Source organism: Osmia bicornis, chromosome 1 (assembly GCF_907164935.1).
Source record: "Osmia bicornis bicornis chromosome 1, iOsmBic2.1, whole genome shotgun sequence".
Taxonomy (NCBI): domain Eukaryota; kingdom Metazoa; phylum Arthropoda; class Insecta; order Hymenoptera; family Megachilidae; genus Osmia; species Osmia bicornis.
Window position 1 is genome coordinate 14750423 of NC_060216.1, and position 17415 is coordinate 14767837.

General features: G+C 29.4%; 3 protein-coding genes across 7 annotated transcripts; 2 read left to right on the forward strand and 1 right to left on the reverse strand.

Annotated features, from left to right (window-relative positions):
- The first annotated feature begins 40 nt into the window (after positions 1-40).
- On the forward strand, positions 41-8164 carry LOC114870860. Of its 4 annotated transcripts, XM_029176029.2 has the most exons (16): positions 73-106; positions 215-714; positions 841-994; positions 1575-2188; positions 2257-2433; positions 2509-2870; positions 2955-3221; positions 3290-3652; positions 3724-3967; positions 4072-4280; positions 4346-4484; positions 4556-4812; positions 4880-5042; positions 5112-5278; positions 5371-5422; positions 6217-6305. In XM_029176029.2, exons 1-15 carry the CDS (start codon positions 88-90, stop codon positions 5387-5389), a joined length of 3654 nt encoding a protein of 1217 aa, XP_029031862.2. In that variant the 5' UTR covers positions 73-87; the 3' UTR covers positions 5390-5422; positions 6217-6305. The 4 variants fall into 4 exon arrangements, with proteins under 4 accessions (XP_029031861.2, XP_029031862.2, XP_029031860.2 ...); XM_029176028.2 differs by lacking the exon at positions 5371-5422 and having other exon boundaries at positions 41-113; positions 6217-8164; XM_029176027.2 differs by lacking the exon at positions 5371-5422 and having other exon boundaries at positions 6217-8164.
- A 377-nt stretch (positions 8165-8541) lies between these two features.
- Positions 8542-13160, forward strand: LOC114883182 (nucleolar protein 6). Its single transcript, XM_029200727.2, has 11 exons — positions 8542-8681; positions 8781-9254; positions 9323-9788; positions 9852-10410; positions 10484-10778; positions 10851-11075; positions 11144-11578; positions 11659-11822; positions 11914-12167; positions 12233-12642; positions 12725-13160. Exons 1-11 carry the CDS (start codon positions 8664-8666, stop codon positions 12968-12970), a joined length of 3546 nt encoding a protein of 1181 aa, XP_029056560.2. The 5' UTR covers positions 8542-8663; the 3' UTR covers positions 12971-13160.
- A 149-nt stretch (positions 13161-13309) lies between these two features.
- LOC114883183 (centrosomal protein of 120 kDa-like) lies at positions 13310-17367 on the reverse strand. Of its 2 annotated transcripts, none has more exons than XM_029200728.2 (11): positions 16829-17367; positions 16606-16753; positions 16287-16542; positions 15534-16205; positions 15158-15465; positions 14843-15086; positions 14655-14775; positions 14472-14575; positions 14126-14407; positions 13735-14063; positions 13310-13659 (listed from the first exon to the last, which is right to left on the reverse strand). In XM_029200728.2, the coding sequence occupies exons 1-11, from the start codon at positions 16878-16880 to the stop codon at positions 13329-13331; spliced, it is 2847 nt and encodes a 948-aa protein (XP_029056561.1). In that variant the 5' UTR covers positions 16881-17367; the 3' UTR covers positions 13310-13328. The 2 variants fall into 2 exon arrangements, with proteins under 2 accessions (XP_029056561.1, XP_029056562.1); XM_029200729.2 differs by having other exon boundaries at positions 15534-15650; positions 16829-17366.
- Between the last annotated feature and the right edge of the window lie 48 nt (positions 17368-17415).

Consider the following 17415-nt stretch of genomic DNA (forward strand, 5'->3'; position numbering starts at 1 on the left):
AATGTTGACACTTTTTGCCGTCAATGGCGTATATTAGACGCACCTGTGTCGATGTGTCAGAAAATTTTATACTATATTGGACTGTATATGACGTTACCTTCAAAAAGTGAGATGTAATTATAGGAGTGGCATTTACGAATTAATTGTAATAGATAGTAGTGTTGTAGATAACGTGACCATTCTAATTACGGATGTTTAAAATTGGAATATTTAGTGGCTGTGAATATGGAAGTAGAAATGAATACATCAAAAGGGGTTGACACTCAACTTTCGACAAGCAATTCGGCGGAATTTAATAACAGCATTCGAAAGGACACTGAAAGCATCGAGAATGTTGAAAATTCGTTGTCATCCCTTAAAAATGTAACGATTGATAGCGAGAAACACGATGATACTACTATATACGCACAACTGGAAGATTCAGAAATTTATGTAAAAGATCTGGAAGATAATCGAATATCAACGAACGAAGAGGAAAAAGTATGTACTGAAAGTGAGGAAAAAGAATTCTCAGAGGATGGGAAAATTTTAAAAAACGATTGCAAGACTGAACAATTAAGAACAATGTCAGAAAATTCTACTGATGGACACGTGTCCCAACCTCCATTAGCTTTTACAATTGATTTTGGCAGTAAGGAAGTTGATGCAACCAAATATCAAAATTTATTTGAAAGATATAATGCTAGACATAAACGAAATTTATCTACATCCAAGGTTGGTTTTGTGGCCTTACATGAAAACATTAAACGAAGATAGAAAGATATTGTCTACATAATGGCATGGTAACAGTATAAATAGCGATTTAAAACAGTATAACTAATATTGAAATTAAATTTTTAGGTAGAAATAAATACAAAAAAACCTAGTACTTTGGGTTCTTCGAATTTAATGCAAAAACAAAAAGTTTCTAGTACACATTCGGAGGGTTATTTTAGTAGCGAGGATGATACAAAACGAAAAACAGATCAACTGTCAGAGAAATTGAAGCAGCTGGGTAATTTTATTACCTTTTAATTACAATTAAATCCTAAGAAGTTTGGTTTTTATTACATCACTAATAATTGATGAAAAGAATTATGTTGGTAGCATGATATATATCATTAATTATACAGTTAATTGTTGCTAAAAAAATTAATTTAATGGTTCAGTAACATTTTGCTAATAAGACACCTGTGAGCATTAGTGTAATATAGTAATTGTTTATAATGAATGTATATTTACCATACAATTTTTTAAATAATATTTGTTTTTTTATAATTATTGAAGACCAGTTCCTTTTGAAGAGAAAATTGTATGTAAAAGAAGACTATATATGCAATGTATGACTCATGATGAAATCATCTTTACCAAGCTTTTTAATATTCTTCACAAGTATCTTTGATATGTTCACAGTATGTGGGCCGGCAACCTTAATGATTTTAGTATCACATATAAATTGGTATTAAAACTTCATGCTGAATTAGATTGAATACATATTACTTATTTCCTACTTGTTAACATTAGCATTAACATTATTATAACAGGATATTTATAGTTTATTACGAAATTTTATGTGTATAAAATTTTATTCTTAGGTTCAAAATCATCTAATGTTTCTAAGAAATCTGAATGCACTGTAAAAACATCAAATTTTCAAAACAAACAAGATACAATGTCTAGATCTTTTGAGCAATCAAAGCAAAATAAGTATTCCAATAAAAATCTCTCTTTAGAACTTGGCAATATAGACAAAATAAATGCCGCACCTCATTGGCTACCACAAAAATCTGCAACAATAAATGATTTAAGTCGAATTCAATTAAATAATTATGATGATGATACCGAAAAGTTATATACGAAAAATATTGATGCTGCAGATGACTATGAACATTCATCTGATGTCTCAGAAAAAGTTTCTAATATCAATTATGTTAAACGTAAAAGCGTTAATACAAAGGAACATAATTTGTCCAGTGTTAGTTATACAATGGAAGTAAATCCAGATGATCCAACTGAAACAGATATAGATGTTTTTAATGTTAGTAATATCGATGGAGGATCAGATGGTGCTGTTAGCGAAGCAGGAACATATACAATTCACAAGGATTACACTGATGAAGAAAAAGCAAGAATGGATATTGACAAAGTATTTAGCGTTGGTGTTTTAACTGCAGAGGAAAGAAACGAAGCATGTATTCATAGCTTTAAGGTAAACTAATGTTGCATTCATTATTTACCGATTATCTATGAATTCTTTAAAATGTGTTTCTTTTAAAGATGTGTGTTTCAAGAGACAATAGTACATGGATATCAGAATGGGCGACTCAAGTAGCAGAACATAATTCTCTTCCACCTGCAATCGATGGATCAACTAGTTGCACCCCTCCGTTAAGTCCTTCCAAAATACCGTCTCCTATTCATAGTAGATCTCAAAGACTGGCTCGTAGTCGCTATGTACGAAGTATTTCATATCTGTGGTACTATGTATAATAACAGTAATAATATATATGTAATGATGAACATTTTTAGGAACAGAAAGATGGTAATTTAAATTCAGAATCGTATCTCAGAATAAGGGAAAGAATTGGTCTAATTTCGAACCAAAGTACACTTATTGATTCTGGCGGAGAATCAGATGACGATACCAGTAATAGTTATAATACACCGCCACAAAGTTCCCAACAAACACCGGTGCACGGTGCTTTGGCAAGAAGAGGAAGTTTGTCTGAATCTCTTTTTAGAAGAATTAACACCAGTGAAGCTAGGAAAAGTATTCGCAAATATTTAAATTTGAACAAATCAAAGACTGAAAATACAGCCACTGAATTAAGTAGTCCGTCCAAAGATTTTACTTCCCTTCATTTAGGAAGACGAAGTAGTTCCTTGGACAGGTAAAAAACAATGTTTATGCAAAAAAATATGATTTAAGCGTAACGATCGTAAATTATGTATGAACATTATTTTTTATAATATAGGAGAGAATGTACATCGAATGCAACAGAATGTAATACGTCCAAAAAGAGCAGCGTGAAGTATTACCAAGATGATGAAATTAAATATCCAAATAGTCCCGTTTTGAGTCGTTTAAGACCGTCTACGCCAAAATTAACTAACAGTCCAATTGTTGCACGTAAAACAATCACGCAAATAGTTAATTCACCAGTATTAGAAAGAACTAAACATTTAGCAAAATCTTCCCCTCAGGCTAAAAATATTGGGTATTTCACTTGTGTTGAAAACAGGTACGTATATAGAATAAAAATTACAAATACTTTGTTTGCTATAATACTAAAAGTCTTTTTCTTTGAAGTCCATATATGTTAAGGAAATCTAATAGTACCGCAAGTTACCAAGAAGGAAACGTTGGCTTTAATAATAAGGAAATGTTAATAAAAACTGACAGTGTTCTTCAAAATAGTCCAATTCTTCAACGTAATTTAAGTATCCAAAGATCTTGCAGCAACGCAAATATTAGAAATGTAAAATCACAAAGCCAATCATCTCGTCGTAGTAGTTTCAATAGCAGTGATATTGATAAAACATCTTCGGGAGGAGTATACGTTGCTGCTTCTGATAGTAGCAGCGAGGCCGGTGAACAACAGGCAAAATCTTCATTAGCTTCAGTATCCTCTGGAATTAAATTAAACCGAGCTTTTAGTATCAGAAGAGCTAGGTATTTAAATAATATGGCATCTGTACTAAATGAAATATTGCATATTTCAAATTACGTTTTATAATGTACAGATTAAACTGTGAATCTGATACTACACCGAATACTACACCAGAAGAAAGGCGTAGAAGAGCACAAAGTGAAGTAAAATCAACAGCTATAAATAAACAACAAAATTATCATAGAAGTCGTGCGAATAATGTGAATCCGCATACTAAAGAATCTTTAAAAAAATCAGAAATTACAAAACCTAGAGCTGTATCTATATCAAGAACTGATAGTACTAGACAGAGTATGAGAGTGCCAAAATCGACGCATGTAAATATATGATATTTATAAATAATATTTTTCTTAATATTTTCTATTAATTTTTCTTTTTCTAAATATGAGAAATAACTTCAGTAATTTTCAATATTTTATAGCATACTTCCGGCATACAACGTCCTAATCAAAAAGCAAATAAGGATCAGAAATCTGGTAGAAGTAATTCGACATTAACTTCCAAAGAAGTAGAATTCCAAAATTGGAAACGAAGAAAGAGTTATGACCCGATGAAAGCAGCTGCCGAAGGTAGAAAGAAATTAATAGATAATTCAAAGAAGCATCACAGCACAGAAGACAGTTCAGGAAAGTGAGTATATATTTTACAAGTGTTTATAATCTATGAACTTCTGTTTTTAATTTGATGATTTTCAGCCATGATAGTTCCGTATTAAGATCGGCAAGTTTCCATGGAACTGGCGGTGCTCTTTCATTAACCAATGAATGGTCCGACAACGAATTAAATATTGCTCAAGATGACCATCACATACCTCCACCGTGTAGTCCACAGTTGGTAGGTGTATTTATGGTGAAATAAAATTTATTTTTATTGAAGATAATCGTTAATGAATTTTTAATACACAGGAAAGCGATAGTGACTTAGAAACATCGTATTACTTACAAACAACACAAAATGTAGTATCAGCTATGTCAGCTCGTATAACAGTTTGTCGTTCACCTTTAATAGATTCAGATAATGAAAGCGATGAGGATACTAGTCATAGCTTACATAAAAATGTATCAAAAGCATTACACGAGCATACTGATACAGAAAGTAGTGATGATCGTCAGCCTAATGTCCATAGTGTTGCCCCAAACACTAAATATAACAGAGCATTTAGGTAAAAATTAACATTTAATTAATCGATACTATTAATTAACACATGCATTCTAAGAATTTATTTATAGTTTACGCAGAGCACGATTAGACTTACAACCTACTAAATTGCCTACAAATGTAAATAAAAATAAATCAGTCACACATGATACTCGAGAAAAATCTGAGTCTGTAACAACCATTAGCAGAACTGATTCTGGACGTTTCAGCATGCGGTCAAGTAGACCAAATTCAGTATGTATATTTTTTCATATAAATTTGTTTATTGCAGTCTAAATTGTTTGTGAACATTTCTCGTTACAGGGATCTAAGATAAAACCAAAACCAAAATTTACAGCGCCTAATGCAAAAGAGGTAGAAATGCAAAATTGGAAACGTCGTAAAAGTTATGATCCCATGAAAGCAGCAATGGAAGGGAGAAAAAAGGCAGGATTAGCAAAGAAAAATGCAAATGCCAATCTTTCCCCAAGGTTAGCACATGTTCTTATCTATTAATTTAAAAAAATGATACGAAAGAATTTTTTATCCGGTTAATATAAAAAGTATTTCACTATGTTGGTAGGACCGATAGCGATCGATAATCTAATGATAGAGACCATCGATACAAGCAAGTGGTACGAAAAAGACTTGTTTGATTTTGCGATAAACATTTTTTTAAGAGGTGTATTATAAAGTGTAACTTTTATTACTTTTTATAGCCTCTTGAAGAAATCGTATTGCAATAATGCTGCTTTTTGATTTTAGTTTTTATATTAATCCATTGCTAATGCACTATTAATCTATGAATACTATGGATCTTTCATATGATGTAAAAAGTTATATGTATACAGTACATTATTCTTCTATGCGTTCATAAAATTGTTATCTTTTGCATAAAAAATGTATCTAAAATCCATATTATTCAATCGTTATTATATAGCAAAATTTATAATTATGCTTTAGTGAAGCAAATTATGAAAATGATTATTTATTTTTATTAAAATGATGTTACTTATAAATTAAATAATTAGAAATTAAATCAACATACAAACTTGAGTGTGTGGATTAAAAACGTCAGGCTAGTTTCGTTGTGGCTTATTAATGTGGTACAGCTAGATTAATATCTTATTTTTTGATTTGTTTCATTTGCATGATCTGAGAAAGAACCAAGCATATTAAAACATTTTTATCTGCACAGTTTTTGAATATCTATTTCAGAACTTATAATTGCTGAAATATTTAAAGAAAGAGATAGAAAATTTACAGATACTATTGTAAATATTGAAAAATTAACTGAATTTTTTACAGAAACTTCCATTATACAGGAACAGAGCACCAGCATGTTAACATGTTATATACAATAATGTGTTTAACTGGTTCTTTCTTCATACATGTAGTTTAAGAAGAATATCTATTGCTTTGTTTTTAGTAATGTTGCAAGATCTCGCAGTTTCCATGGCTCATCCGGATTTGGAGTTAGCGATTGGAGTGAAGAAGAGCTGGCTATATCTGCAGATGAGACTACAATTTATTAAAGGGTCAAGTTATCGGTAATATTGTATAAACGAATCTAATACAAGAAATTTTGATTACAACAATTAATGTATATAAAAGATAAGAAAATAATTCTTACAGAATTGCTCCATGAATAGTTCTATACACTTAGATTTAAATTAAATGCAGAAGAATGTTAACAAAAAGTCTTTTCTATATTAAAAGATTCTATTTTTTGCAACTTTTAATAGTAAGAAATTATAGATATGACTGTCAATATTGTTCTAAGTTAAAATATCACTGTTTATGATTGAATATTCTTATATTTTAGCTTTTTCTGTCACAGTGTAAATTATCTGTTGTTTATATGTTGTTTAGCATCGAATACTACGTGCATAGAAAAAGAAGGAAATGTTAGAATCTTCTGAAAACTAATGGTAAGAGGAAAGTAATCGTTATATTCTTAGGGCCTAAAAATATTGAATATTAAGTATACAAAGTTATGTATGTACATAATTGGTTTGATTGTGATTGGACCAATTATATAATAACAGAGGTATATCAATATTTCTGCATCTTAATTTTCATTATGTGATTGTTTTCCACTATAATATTTTTCAGAGAAATTTCAAAAAATAATTTTTGACTGTATTACATGCTCTCTAGTTTGATCAAAATTGTTAGTTTTTAATAAATACAGAATTATTGTCCAAGTATGAACTAAGAAAAATTACCATGTATTAATATATACAAACTGTTTGTGTTTCAAGATAAGCGTTAACATATACGAAAAAAATGCTATTTGCTCTTGCAATGTGCAATAAATTAATGTAATTATTTTTTATCTTCAATAATTTAATAATCAATGTGATCATAATATGCTTTAATATGCTAGTATGTATTAAAGTAATATTTTATTATTGTCCAATTTAATTATACATCTTTCCATTAATTATGTAAATATTAGGATACCATTTAAATCGATTATTCAAAGAGATCTGTATTGTATAACCGTGTAATAAGATTAATGCAATTTCAAGCATTAATCTGTACAATAATAGTATCATGATATTGAGCTCATTAATGTATAATGATAATATTATCTAAGATAATATTGTAAAGAATTTTTAATGCGCATTTGTTCAGAAATTTATATTGCTTGATTATGCAATTTGTTGGTATATTATAAATTTATCAACCATTTCAAATTCTATGACATTCAGATAAATTAGCGCTTCTATGTTTGTTCTGGTTATAGTTAATTGTATTTTTTACTGTATGATTTTAATTGTTTGTTAAATGCTTTGATAAATATCAAGTTTTCTGAAATATATAATTGCATATCACTGACGAAAGTTATGCAGTGAAAAATATACATACAATTCATACGAGAAAGAAAAATATTCAATAAAATGTAATGTTGATCAACACTATTAAAAGTTCAGTTTTAAGAAAATTTTGTTACTAATAATTGTATGTTTTGCACTTCTTTAGTATTGCTATCATCATTGCCAGAATGCACTTGTACATATCTCATTTTAATAACTTGAGGTGCTGATTGTAGTTTAATTTAATTTTCAAAAACCCCACCTATCTGTTCTATTGTTAAATACATACATTAAGTAATGTAATTTAGTTTTACATGACTTATATTTTTGCTCTTAGATTGAAGATGTTAAACTTCTTTTAGGTCTGAATAATTCTTCCATAAGTGGTGCAAAACGACTTATATAATAAGGCAATATGTTTGTACATTAAAAAAGTTTTTAATGTCATACTACAGGCATCTATGACTATAAATGCTATGTATCATTACAGCTTGTTTAGACATGGATATTCATTTCATGTTCTTCTTTTAAATAAAAGTGGGCTTCCATTGTGAAGATCATTGTAATTTCAAAATTATTATTTTTTCTATAAAGTTAATAAGTACTTCATTTTTTACATTTAACTAACAATATAAGAACATAAAATTAATAACAGTTAATATTTCAAGTCATAAAATATATTATCATATTTGAAGAGATAAAATAGAGTGATACTTTTCAGAAGGGTATTTATTTAATTCCTTGTACCATATATACTTCATTTTCTTTAATTATTAATTAAAAAATAATTTATAAAATAATGGTGGAACACTGGCGCCATCTATCGGGAAACTGCTGAAACTACTCGCCGACTAGTTTCCGCCGTTTTTTAATAGATGGCGCTAATGTTCCCCTGGAATATCGATCGGTAACTCTTTGAGTAGTTTGCGCCGAATGCATTTCAAAAACAGCACGTGAGATGTTGGCGTGAATGTTCTTTATTGTATGCTTTACATTAGATTTTATAGATATTGTGATATTAAGAGCCAACGAATTGAACAATTAAAAAACGAAAATGAAGATACCTTATAAGGTATATTATTTATAAGAGCTATAAGTATTATTATCTTGATATAACCTTAAAGATTTAAATGCAGTATAATGTGATTGACACAACTATTATATTTTTCAGGCAAATATAGATGATTTTGTAAATAATTCTGATGATCAGTCATTAGAAAATGCTGAAATTGATCAAGATACAGATCAAGAAAATGAAGGAGGAGATACAGAAGAAGAAGAAGAAGAAGAAGAAGAAGAAGAAGAAGAAGAGGAAGAAGAAGAAATGGAAATGGAAGAAGCAGATGCCCAAAATTTTCTTCTAACATCTGATAATAAAAGAAGAAAAATCACAGATGATTTTACAGATAATGTATCAAAGAAAAAACCAAAATTAGACAAAGATTTATATAAAGCACCAACTGTTGAAGAATTAAATCAGCTCAGGGAAACAGAGAATTTATTTCATTCTAATTTATTCAGATTACAAATAGAAGAAATGTTAAATGAAGTCAGAATCAAAGACAAATATAAACATTTATTTAATGTTTGGTTTGAAAATTTTGAGAAAACTGTACAATCAATTGAAGAAACAAAAGAATATCAAGTATGTGCTTTAATTTCTTTAAAAGTTTACAGATTGGTATAAGATGGTATTCTAATCTATGTGTTTAGTTTTCAGATCCAGAATTACAAGAAATGTTAGATGTCCATATACCTATGCCGAATGTACCAGAAGACACAAAAGGCACATTCAAATTTCTTAAACCATCTGACATTACTGTTATAGGTTCTTATATTATTGATGCTGCAATTAGTCCAAATATCACTATAGATTTAACAGTTGAAATGCCTTCTAAAATGTTTCAAAAACAGGATTATCAGAATTATAGATATCTAAAAAAGAAAGCAATATACTTGGCATGTATAGCATCTAACATCACTTCTGATATTGCTGAGCACAAAAAGTTTATAGGAGATAATTTAAGGCCAATTTTAAAACTAGTTCCAATTGGAAAATTAGGTACAAAAATCACTGTACTGGTACATGTATCAGCACAAGAAGGAAGTTTTAAATTAAATAGATTTTTACCAGAAAAAAACAGTATTAGACCTGGATGGTTTTTTAACAATAGCAATGGTATGTTTTAAATGTGTTATATATTAAGTAAATATATTACTTAAATACATATTATTATTATAGATACAGAGGACTTACCACCAACACCACATTACAATTCTATAGTTCTTCGTGATTTAACAATGAGAATAAATTCTGAAAACATGAAAATGATCAAAGAATATCCAAACTTAAGAGATGGTATTATTTTGTTGAAAGTATGGTTGGCTCAACGTGAATTGACTAAAGGTTTTGAATCTTTTGATGGATATATTGTTACAATGTTTGTTTTATACTTATTATCGATTAAAAAGTTGAATACATTTATGAGCAGTTATCAAATAGTCAGGAATGTATGGAATTATTTAGTGCAAGTTAATTTGCATGAAACTGGAATAACAATGAGCCAAGATGAAGACAGTAAAACGAGAGTGTTCAATTATCAAAAATATTACGATTGTGTATTCTTAGATAGTACTGGTTACCATAATATTACAGCTCATGTATCTACAGCTACTTATAAATGGATACAGAGGGAAGCTGAACTTTGCTTAAGTCATCTAGACAGTGCACATGCTGATAGTTTTCAAGCACTTTTCATGAGAAAAGTACCATTCTATAGAGCATTTGATCATCTTATCTGGTAATTAATTTTGAACGTTATATATATATATATATGCAACTTCATAAAAGAACAATGTTTAAAAAATATGCAGGTTTAAAAATACTCAAGCATTAAGAAAAATGGTAAATGCTAATTCAGAAGAAAATGATAAATTAAATTATGGTCCCAATTATCGAGCTCAAGCAATAAAAATTATATGTAACATGTTAAAAGAAGGATTAAAAAATAGAGTACATCACATTTGTATATTACCGAATGAAATTTCGGAATGGGAATGCACAGTGAACAATGACAATGACATTGGACAAATTTTTATTGGATTAGAATTAAATCGCGAATTTTGTTTCAATATTGTTGAGAAAGGACCTGAAGCAAATTTACCAGAAGTGAGTAAACTGTTTTAACGTAAAAAAATGATCATAATTTTATTTTCTATAATGAACTTTAATGAATTTTAGGCAAATGAATTTAGAAAATTCTGGGGTGATAAATCAGAATTGCGTCGATTCCAAGACGGATCTATTCGCGAAGCAGTAGTTTGGTCAAAAGGCAAAACATTATCAGGAAAAAGACTGATCTGTAAAAAGATTGTAATGTTTCTATTAACCAAAAAATTACGTCTTTTTAAAAATAATTTCATTTATATAGCAGATGAAATGGAAGAATTATTAAAATTGCGAAAGGTAATGATAGAAATTTCTCTACAATTTTTTATTTGAATAAATAAAAAAAGGTATTGTGTAATGTTTAGGTCAAAATAACACATTTTGCTTATGGGACGGGAGAGGAAGCTGCATTAAAGGCGATAAACACACTTAATGGTCTTGAAAAAGAATTGATGTCTCTTACAGACATTCCTTTAGCCATACATGGAGTTCAAGGAGCCAGTGCAGTCTTTCGATACACGGATGTATTTCCACCACTGTCGACAACTTACCGACCTGATAAACGACTTATTAAAACAAGACAAAATTGTTTAATATTAGCAAACGGAATAACTGCACCTCCTAAATATGTTTGTCCACTTGAAGTAACCCTGCAGTTATCAACTAGTGGAAAGTGGCCAGATGAGTTAGAAGCTTTCAGAAAAACAAAAGCTGCTTTTCATATACAAATTGCAGAATGCCTTAGAAAACAATATAACTTAGTAACAAATGCAAATTTATCTCACGTCGACGTATATAAGGTTATTACATGCAGCTGTTTAAAACAGAATACGTTCAATTGATTAAATTTGCACAATTAATAATAAATGTATCATTTCAGGATGGGTTTGCATTTCGGTTAAGAGTAGCACATCAGAAAGAAATTGGTTGCTTAAAGCAGCAAGTAACTGAGGATGGAGTTATAAAATACAAAGATAATGATGAATCAATTGAATTGGAAAATAAATTATTTGAATTACCAAAGTTGACTAGTGCCTTACATGGGTAAGAATAATTTTCATAGAAAATTTCTATTTATTTATTTACGCATTTATATACAATATAGAGAATTAAAATGATACTATTTACGTGGTAGATTGCATGTTCAACAACCATCTTTCGGAGCTACTTGTTGTTTAACAAAACGCTGGCTTTCTGCTCAATTATTGGATCATTCTCATATACCAGATGTAGTAGTTGAATTACTTGTAGCTTCAATGTATTTAACTCCTGCGCCGTATGTGCCTCCTCAGATGCCTCAAGTAGCATTTTTGAGGCTATTAGAAATTTTTGCAAGGGGCCATTGGAATACAGATCCTGTTATCGTTAATTTCAATAACGAAATGAGTAGTAAGTATTTAAATAATATCACAAATTATTATTTTTACTATTTATAACGTGGTGCGTAATTATAGAAGAAGAAATAATAGCGGTAGAAACGCTTTTTGGATCATCTCGTGATTCTCTACCACCCCTGTTTATATCAACCCCTTATGACCATCAAAGATCATTATGGACGAGGAAAACACCAACTACTTTGATCTTGAACCGCATTACCACACTGGCAAGACAATCTTTGAAATTGTTTGAGGAGAACTTTTTCACAAAAGCTCTGTTGAATTACAAGCCTTTATTCAGGCCACCGCTCACAGAATATGATTGTCTAATACATTTAAAGCCAGTTATGGTTTCAAGGAGGGTGCAAGCAATTGATCTTGATAAAGGACATCCACTTGTTGAGTGGCATCCTTACAAAAAGCACTCAAAACAAAAAATACCAGTTGTTGATTTCGATCCTGTACAGTATTTCCTAAGAGAACTTAGGGTAAATTTTAATGATTTTACGTATAACAATTTTTTATGCAATTCTATGACTATAATTGATCATTAAATGTTTTTATTTTTAGGATGGGTACGATGAATTTGCTTTATTCTTTTATGACACATATGGTGGTATAACAATAGGAGTATTGTTCAAACCTTCAGTGTTAGGAGTTAAAGAATTTAAGGTATCAAATATCAGTGGTCGAAAATGTAACGACGATGGTCAATTAGTTTTAAATATTTCGTCAATGATTCAAGACTTTTACATTCTTGGAGGAGATCTGATTCAATCGATTGATGTTCGATCAAAAAGGTTTTCCTTAACCTGAATAATAAAGGAATTGTAATATAAATCTATAAACATTAAGTTCTGTAAAATATAAAGAATCCGTATCAGCTATTAATTTCAGGTATACATGATAAAATGAATGTTTTATACTATAATTTTATAGTTAAAATTACGGATTATTTTGCCTTGAGATCACGATTACGAATAAATAAAGGGTAATTAAACAAGTACAATATATTTATTTTAATAAATGTACATACACAGGTAAAAAAAATGGTAGAGAGTGTTCTACAGTCCCATATCGTAATAAAATATAACTTTTACCAAAATAATTTTTGTCAATGAGTTAATATCAACGTATTTTATAACCTGCTATATATTAAAAAATATTATAACAACTACTTCATCATTAACGATCTTATTTCTGCATTTAGTTTCATAATAACTGTATCATCAATTGTATAGCTTCCGGTCTTTAATAGCGAATTACGTTCTTCGAGTAATGCCTGCAGTCTTTTATCACATTCTTCCGATTTTTTAAACGTACTTTTATTGCTATTCTGTAAAATTTTGGAATCTACAGAGGCCGGCGTAAATACTTGACAGTATACGTCGCTGTCAGTAAAAGATGGTTTAGGTTTAATCACATCAATTTCTTTTTGAATTTCATTCAATAAAATCTGGTCATTTGTCAAGGCATTTGTATCAGTACACAATATCTCTTCTAGACTATATGAAAATATTTATAATGCGTTATTATAATTTTACTTATTACTACGTTGTATGCAGAAATTAAATACTTACTCCAAGTTTTGCAATTCTTCTTTACTATTTTTTATCTGAACTTGTCTAGCTTCTTGATATTCTCTTCTCATACAATGCATTTCACGAACTGCCTTTGCCCATTGTTCTTTGAAGAAATATTTACTTTCCTGTGCATTTTGTAATTTTTCTTCAAGTATTTTTAACTCTTGTAACAAGTTTGCTGTTTGATCCTGCGTTAAAGAACCTTTTTGATAAGATTCTAATTCTTCTAATTGTTTCGTTAGAAGCAATTGTAATCTTTCATTCTCAGCACTTAATTGTTCAACTTCCCCTTCTAGAGTCGTTTTATTCTTCTCAAGAATGTCGATCTATAAAGTATTAAAAATATACAATTCTTCAATTATTATTCTAATTAAATTCTCTTACGAACCTTTAATGTAAGTTCTTTTAGCATCGCAAAATGTGATTCGTTAAGTTGACGTATTTTTGTTTCATATCTCCAATGTAAATCTTCATTTGTTTTAATTAATCTTGTTTCCTTTTCAAGACTTTGTAATCTCCGCATTCTTAAGTCTTCTGTAGCGTTATTTAAACTGTTTGCTAGCAGTTTACATTGTTCGATGCTGCAAGCAAGTTTTGCTTCTAAATTTTCTTTCTGTTTTTGCCACTCTTGACTCAATAAATTTAAATGACGATCTTCCTTCCTTTTCAACTAAATTATTTTAAAAAATTATCATATATCTTACACACAATCAGATTTTGATTTATACTTTTACCTCAACTTTAAATATTTCCATCTGTCTTTCTTTCCATGTTTCTAACTCATCAACTATTTTATATGCTAAACTATCATCCAAAATAGGTGGTCCCAAATATTCACCTAAGGTGGAAGTATAATTTATACACGTTAAAAGAGGCAAAAGTAAATGGTGTGAAAATTTTTAAAATAAAAAACTTACTTTGTACTGATCTTTTGATCCTATAATACGGACCATGATCCTCTAAATTCAACAAAACATCTAAATTACCAACATTTTTTTGTTCCATATCATATAATGGTACATCACATAAGTGTTCAGCCTAAAAAATTGATTGAATCTCAGTAAGCCTATACAACTGCAAGATATTTTTTTTTACATCATATTACCTTATTTTGAGAAAATAATTGTTTTATATCAACAATACTTTGACATACACATGTCTTAGAATTTCCTTCTTTTTTATATATACTAATCTTTGGTGGGAAAGACAGTAATAACTGTCTGATTTCATCTATCGCTGAGATAAAATGTAACTTGCAACCTACATCTTGCAATTTTATTTTTTCTCCTAATGAAAATGGCACATTTGAATGAAATGTTGATACAATTTCAGTCTTTGGATGATGAAGTCTGTTCGAAAGAATGTATGTATTTAGTTAAAAGATATTTTTTAAACGATAAAAAGCTGAATCAGTAAATACCGAATTTCTGCATTTGTCATTGCTAATGCAGGAGATGTTAATTTTATTGCTATTAATAAAATATTCAAACAATAACAGTGATATGCTTCTACACTTTTAGAACAATCATTGATATTAGACAGTAGTGTATCAGCTGATTGTGAAAATACAGCTTTAATTGGCTGACTTTGAATAACTTCACAGCTCAATGATTGTTTATTTAGACTGTTATATGTATTTGCGAAGTCGATCATGGGAGCTCCAACAGAATATTTTCCAAAATCACCACCAGCATTTCTATGACAATCTATTTCACTTCCATATGATTTCTAGAATAACAGTGAAGTTGAACATTCTATTCTTCATTTTTGTAACAGTATAGAATAAAGAAACTTACCGTTTGTTTTAAATTAGATTTCAGTTCTTTAGCAGAATTAGAAATAATAGAATCACTAATTACAGTGTTAGGAGTTTCTGTTACATCTGTTTTACCTCCTGCATACTGCAATTTTAGCTGTAAATCAAGATATGAATTTCTATATTCTGCATCATTACTTTTATCTTTTCTATATAAGTAACATCTTTGTTGTAAAGTACTATTACTACTTTCTGTGATTTTAAGAAATTCTTCAATATTATCAGTAGGAATCAGGGGTTTCAAATTTACTTCTGATTGACCTAAGATGTTCTCTTTATATTTCAAATATATAAACAAAAATGGTTTTTGTTGTAAATAATCTTTTAAGACTCTTAATGAACTTCTGATCCTTATTACAATTTTCTCATTAAGTGTCCAGAGCTGTCCATAATCTTTCTTAGATCTATTAAAGTAGATATCATTTTCCAATATTTTACACCAAAAATATAAATTATTATTCATATCTGCATAATAATTTGGTGGTAATAATGAATCTATATTTGTTGCAGATATAGCTGTGATATTCAACAAAAACAATTCATGACAAGTGTTTAAAGGACCCAATTGGATAAGACGCTCTTCACAAAGCAAACAAGGAGTTATTTTAGGAGATTCAGGAGTTGTTTGGTGATATTCTTCACTATTCTTTAGCTGCAATTTTATATACTAAATAAGATTTTTGCAGTCATGTGTGTTAATATAAGACTTACATATTGGTAACAAACTGTTTACCTCTAATTGAGAATTTAATGTTGTAGGTTCTTGATGATGAATACTTAAAGCCAGGAGTAATTCAGGTTTATGGACTTTAAGCTCACCTTTTAAACCTAATAGCGTATGCCAATTAGATTTCACATTAATGGTATCATTTTTAGAAAAAACTTGTGCAGCTCTCAGATTAAGTAGAAGATACCCTAATTTTTCCTTATGATCGTTGCTTTTAATAGCAAAACATTCTAGCTTCAATGGAACTTGTCCGGATCTCATTCTATAAAATGAAGATAATGCTTTAGAAATAACTTATAACAAGTATTTTATTGTGTTAACGTACTTTCGTAATCTATTTTTATCAACTTCCCAAACCAAGTCATGATCGTACTGAGGATTGGGACTTGGTTCTACAACATCAGTTTCTAAGGAATGTCCATTAAGTGTTGCAACAACTAACGTAGGTAATAAAATTTGTTCAAAACCTTTACCTAAAGTTAATAAAATAAAAGTAATTTGTTAAAATAATATTTCTAACAGGAGGTTAACAGTAACATAAAATTTACCTTCTTTTATGTTTAATATAATCCGAACATCAAAAGTTACTGACGTTTCCATTATATTATAATATAATTCACAAAAATACTAAAAATAAATCCCATAAACATTTAACGAATATTAAAGAAATCAGTAAAATTCGAATTGATCTCTATGGAAACGTGGAACTTAATGTCATAACATTTCCATTTAAGATGACAGATTAGTTAAAGGAAGGGTATCATTTCACATACAAAATATTAAAAAATATATTATTTATTAAGAGAATTAACATATTCTGCGAATTTCGCAGCTACAGTTATCATTATATTCTTTCCGCTGTTTGAAAATTCAAATCAACGCCATAATCATAATTATGTCATCGAACAAACATAGATAGGGAATTAGTTGCGCATGGTGGCCTGGTAACAAAGTTGAATATTTATCGAGGGTCAACTTATAAATTATTCCAGCATATAATAATCCTGAAAGATTCCATAGTTTCAAAAATAAATTCTAATATATATATGAAAAGCATTTAAAACATTTGTAAAGTGTGCGAATCCGTGACGTTTGCAAGGGAGGGAGCTAGTATCGCGAGGCGACATTGCGAATG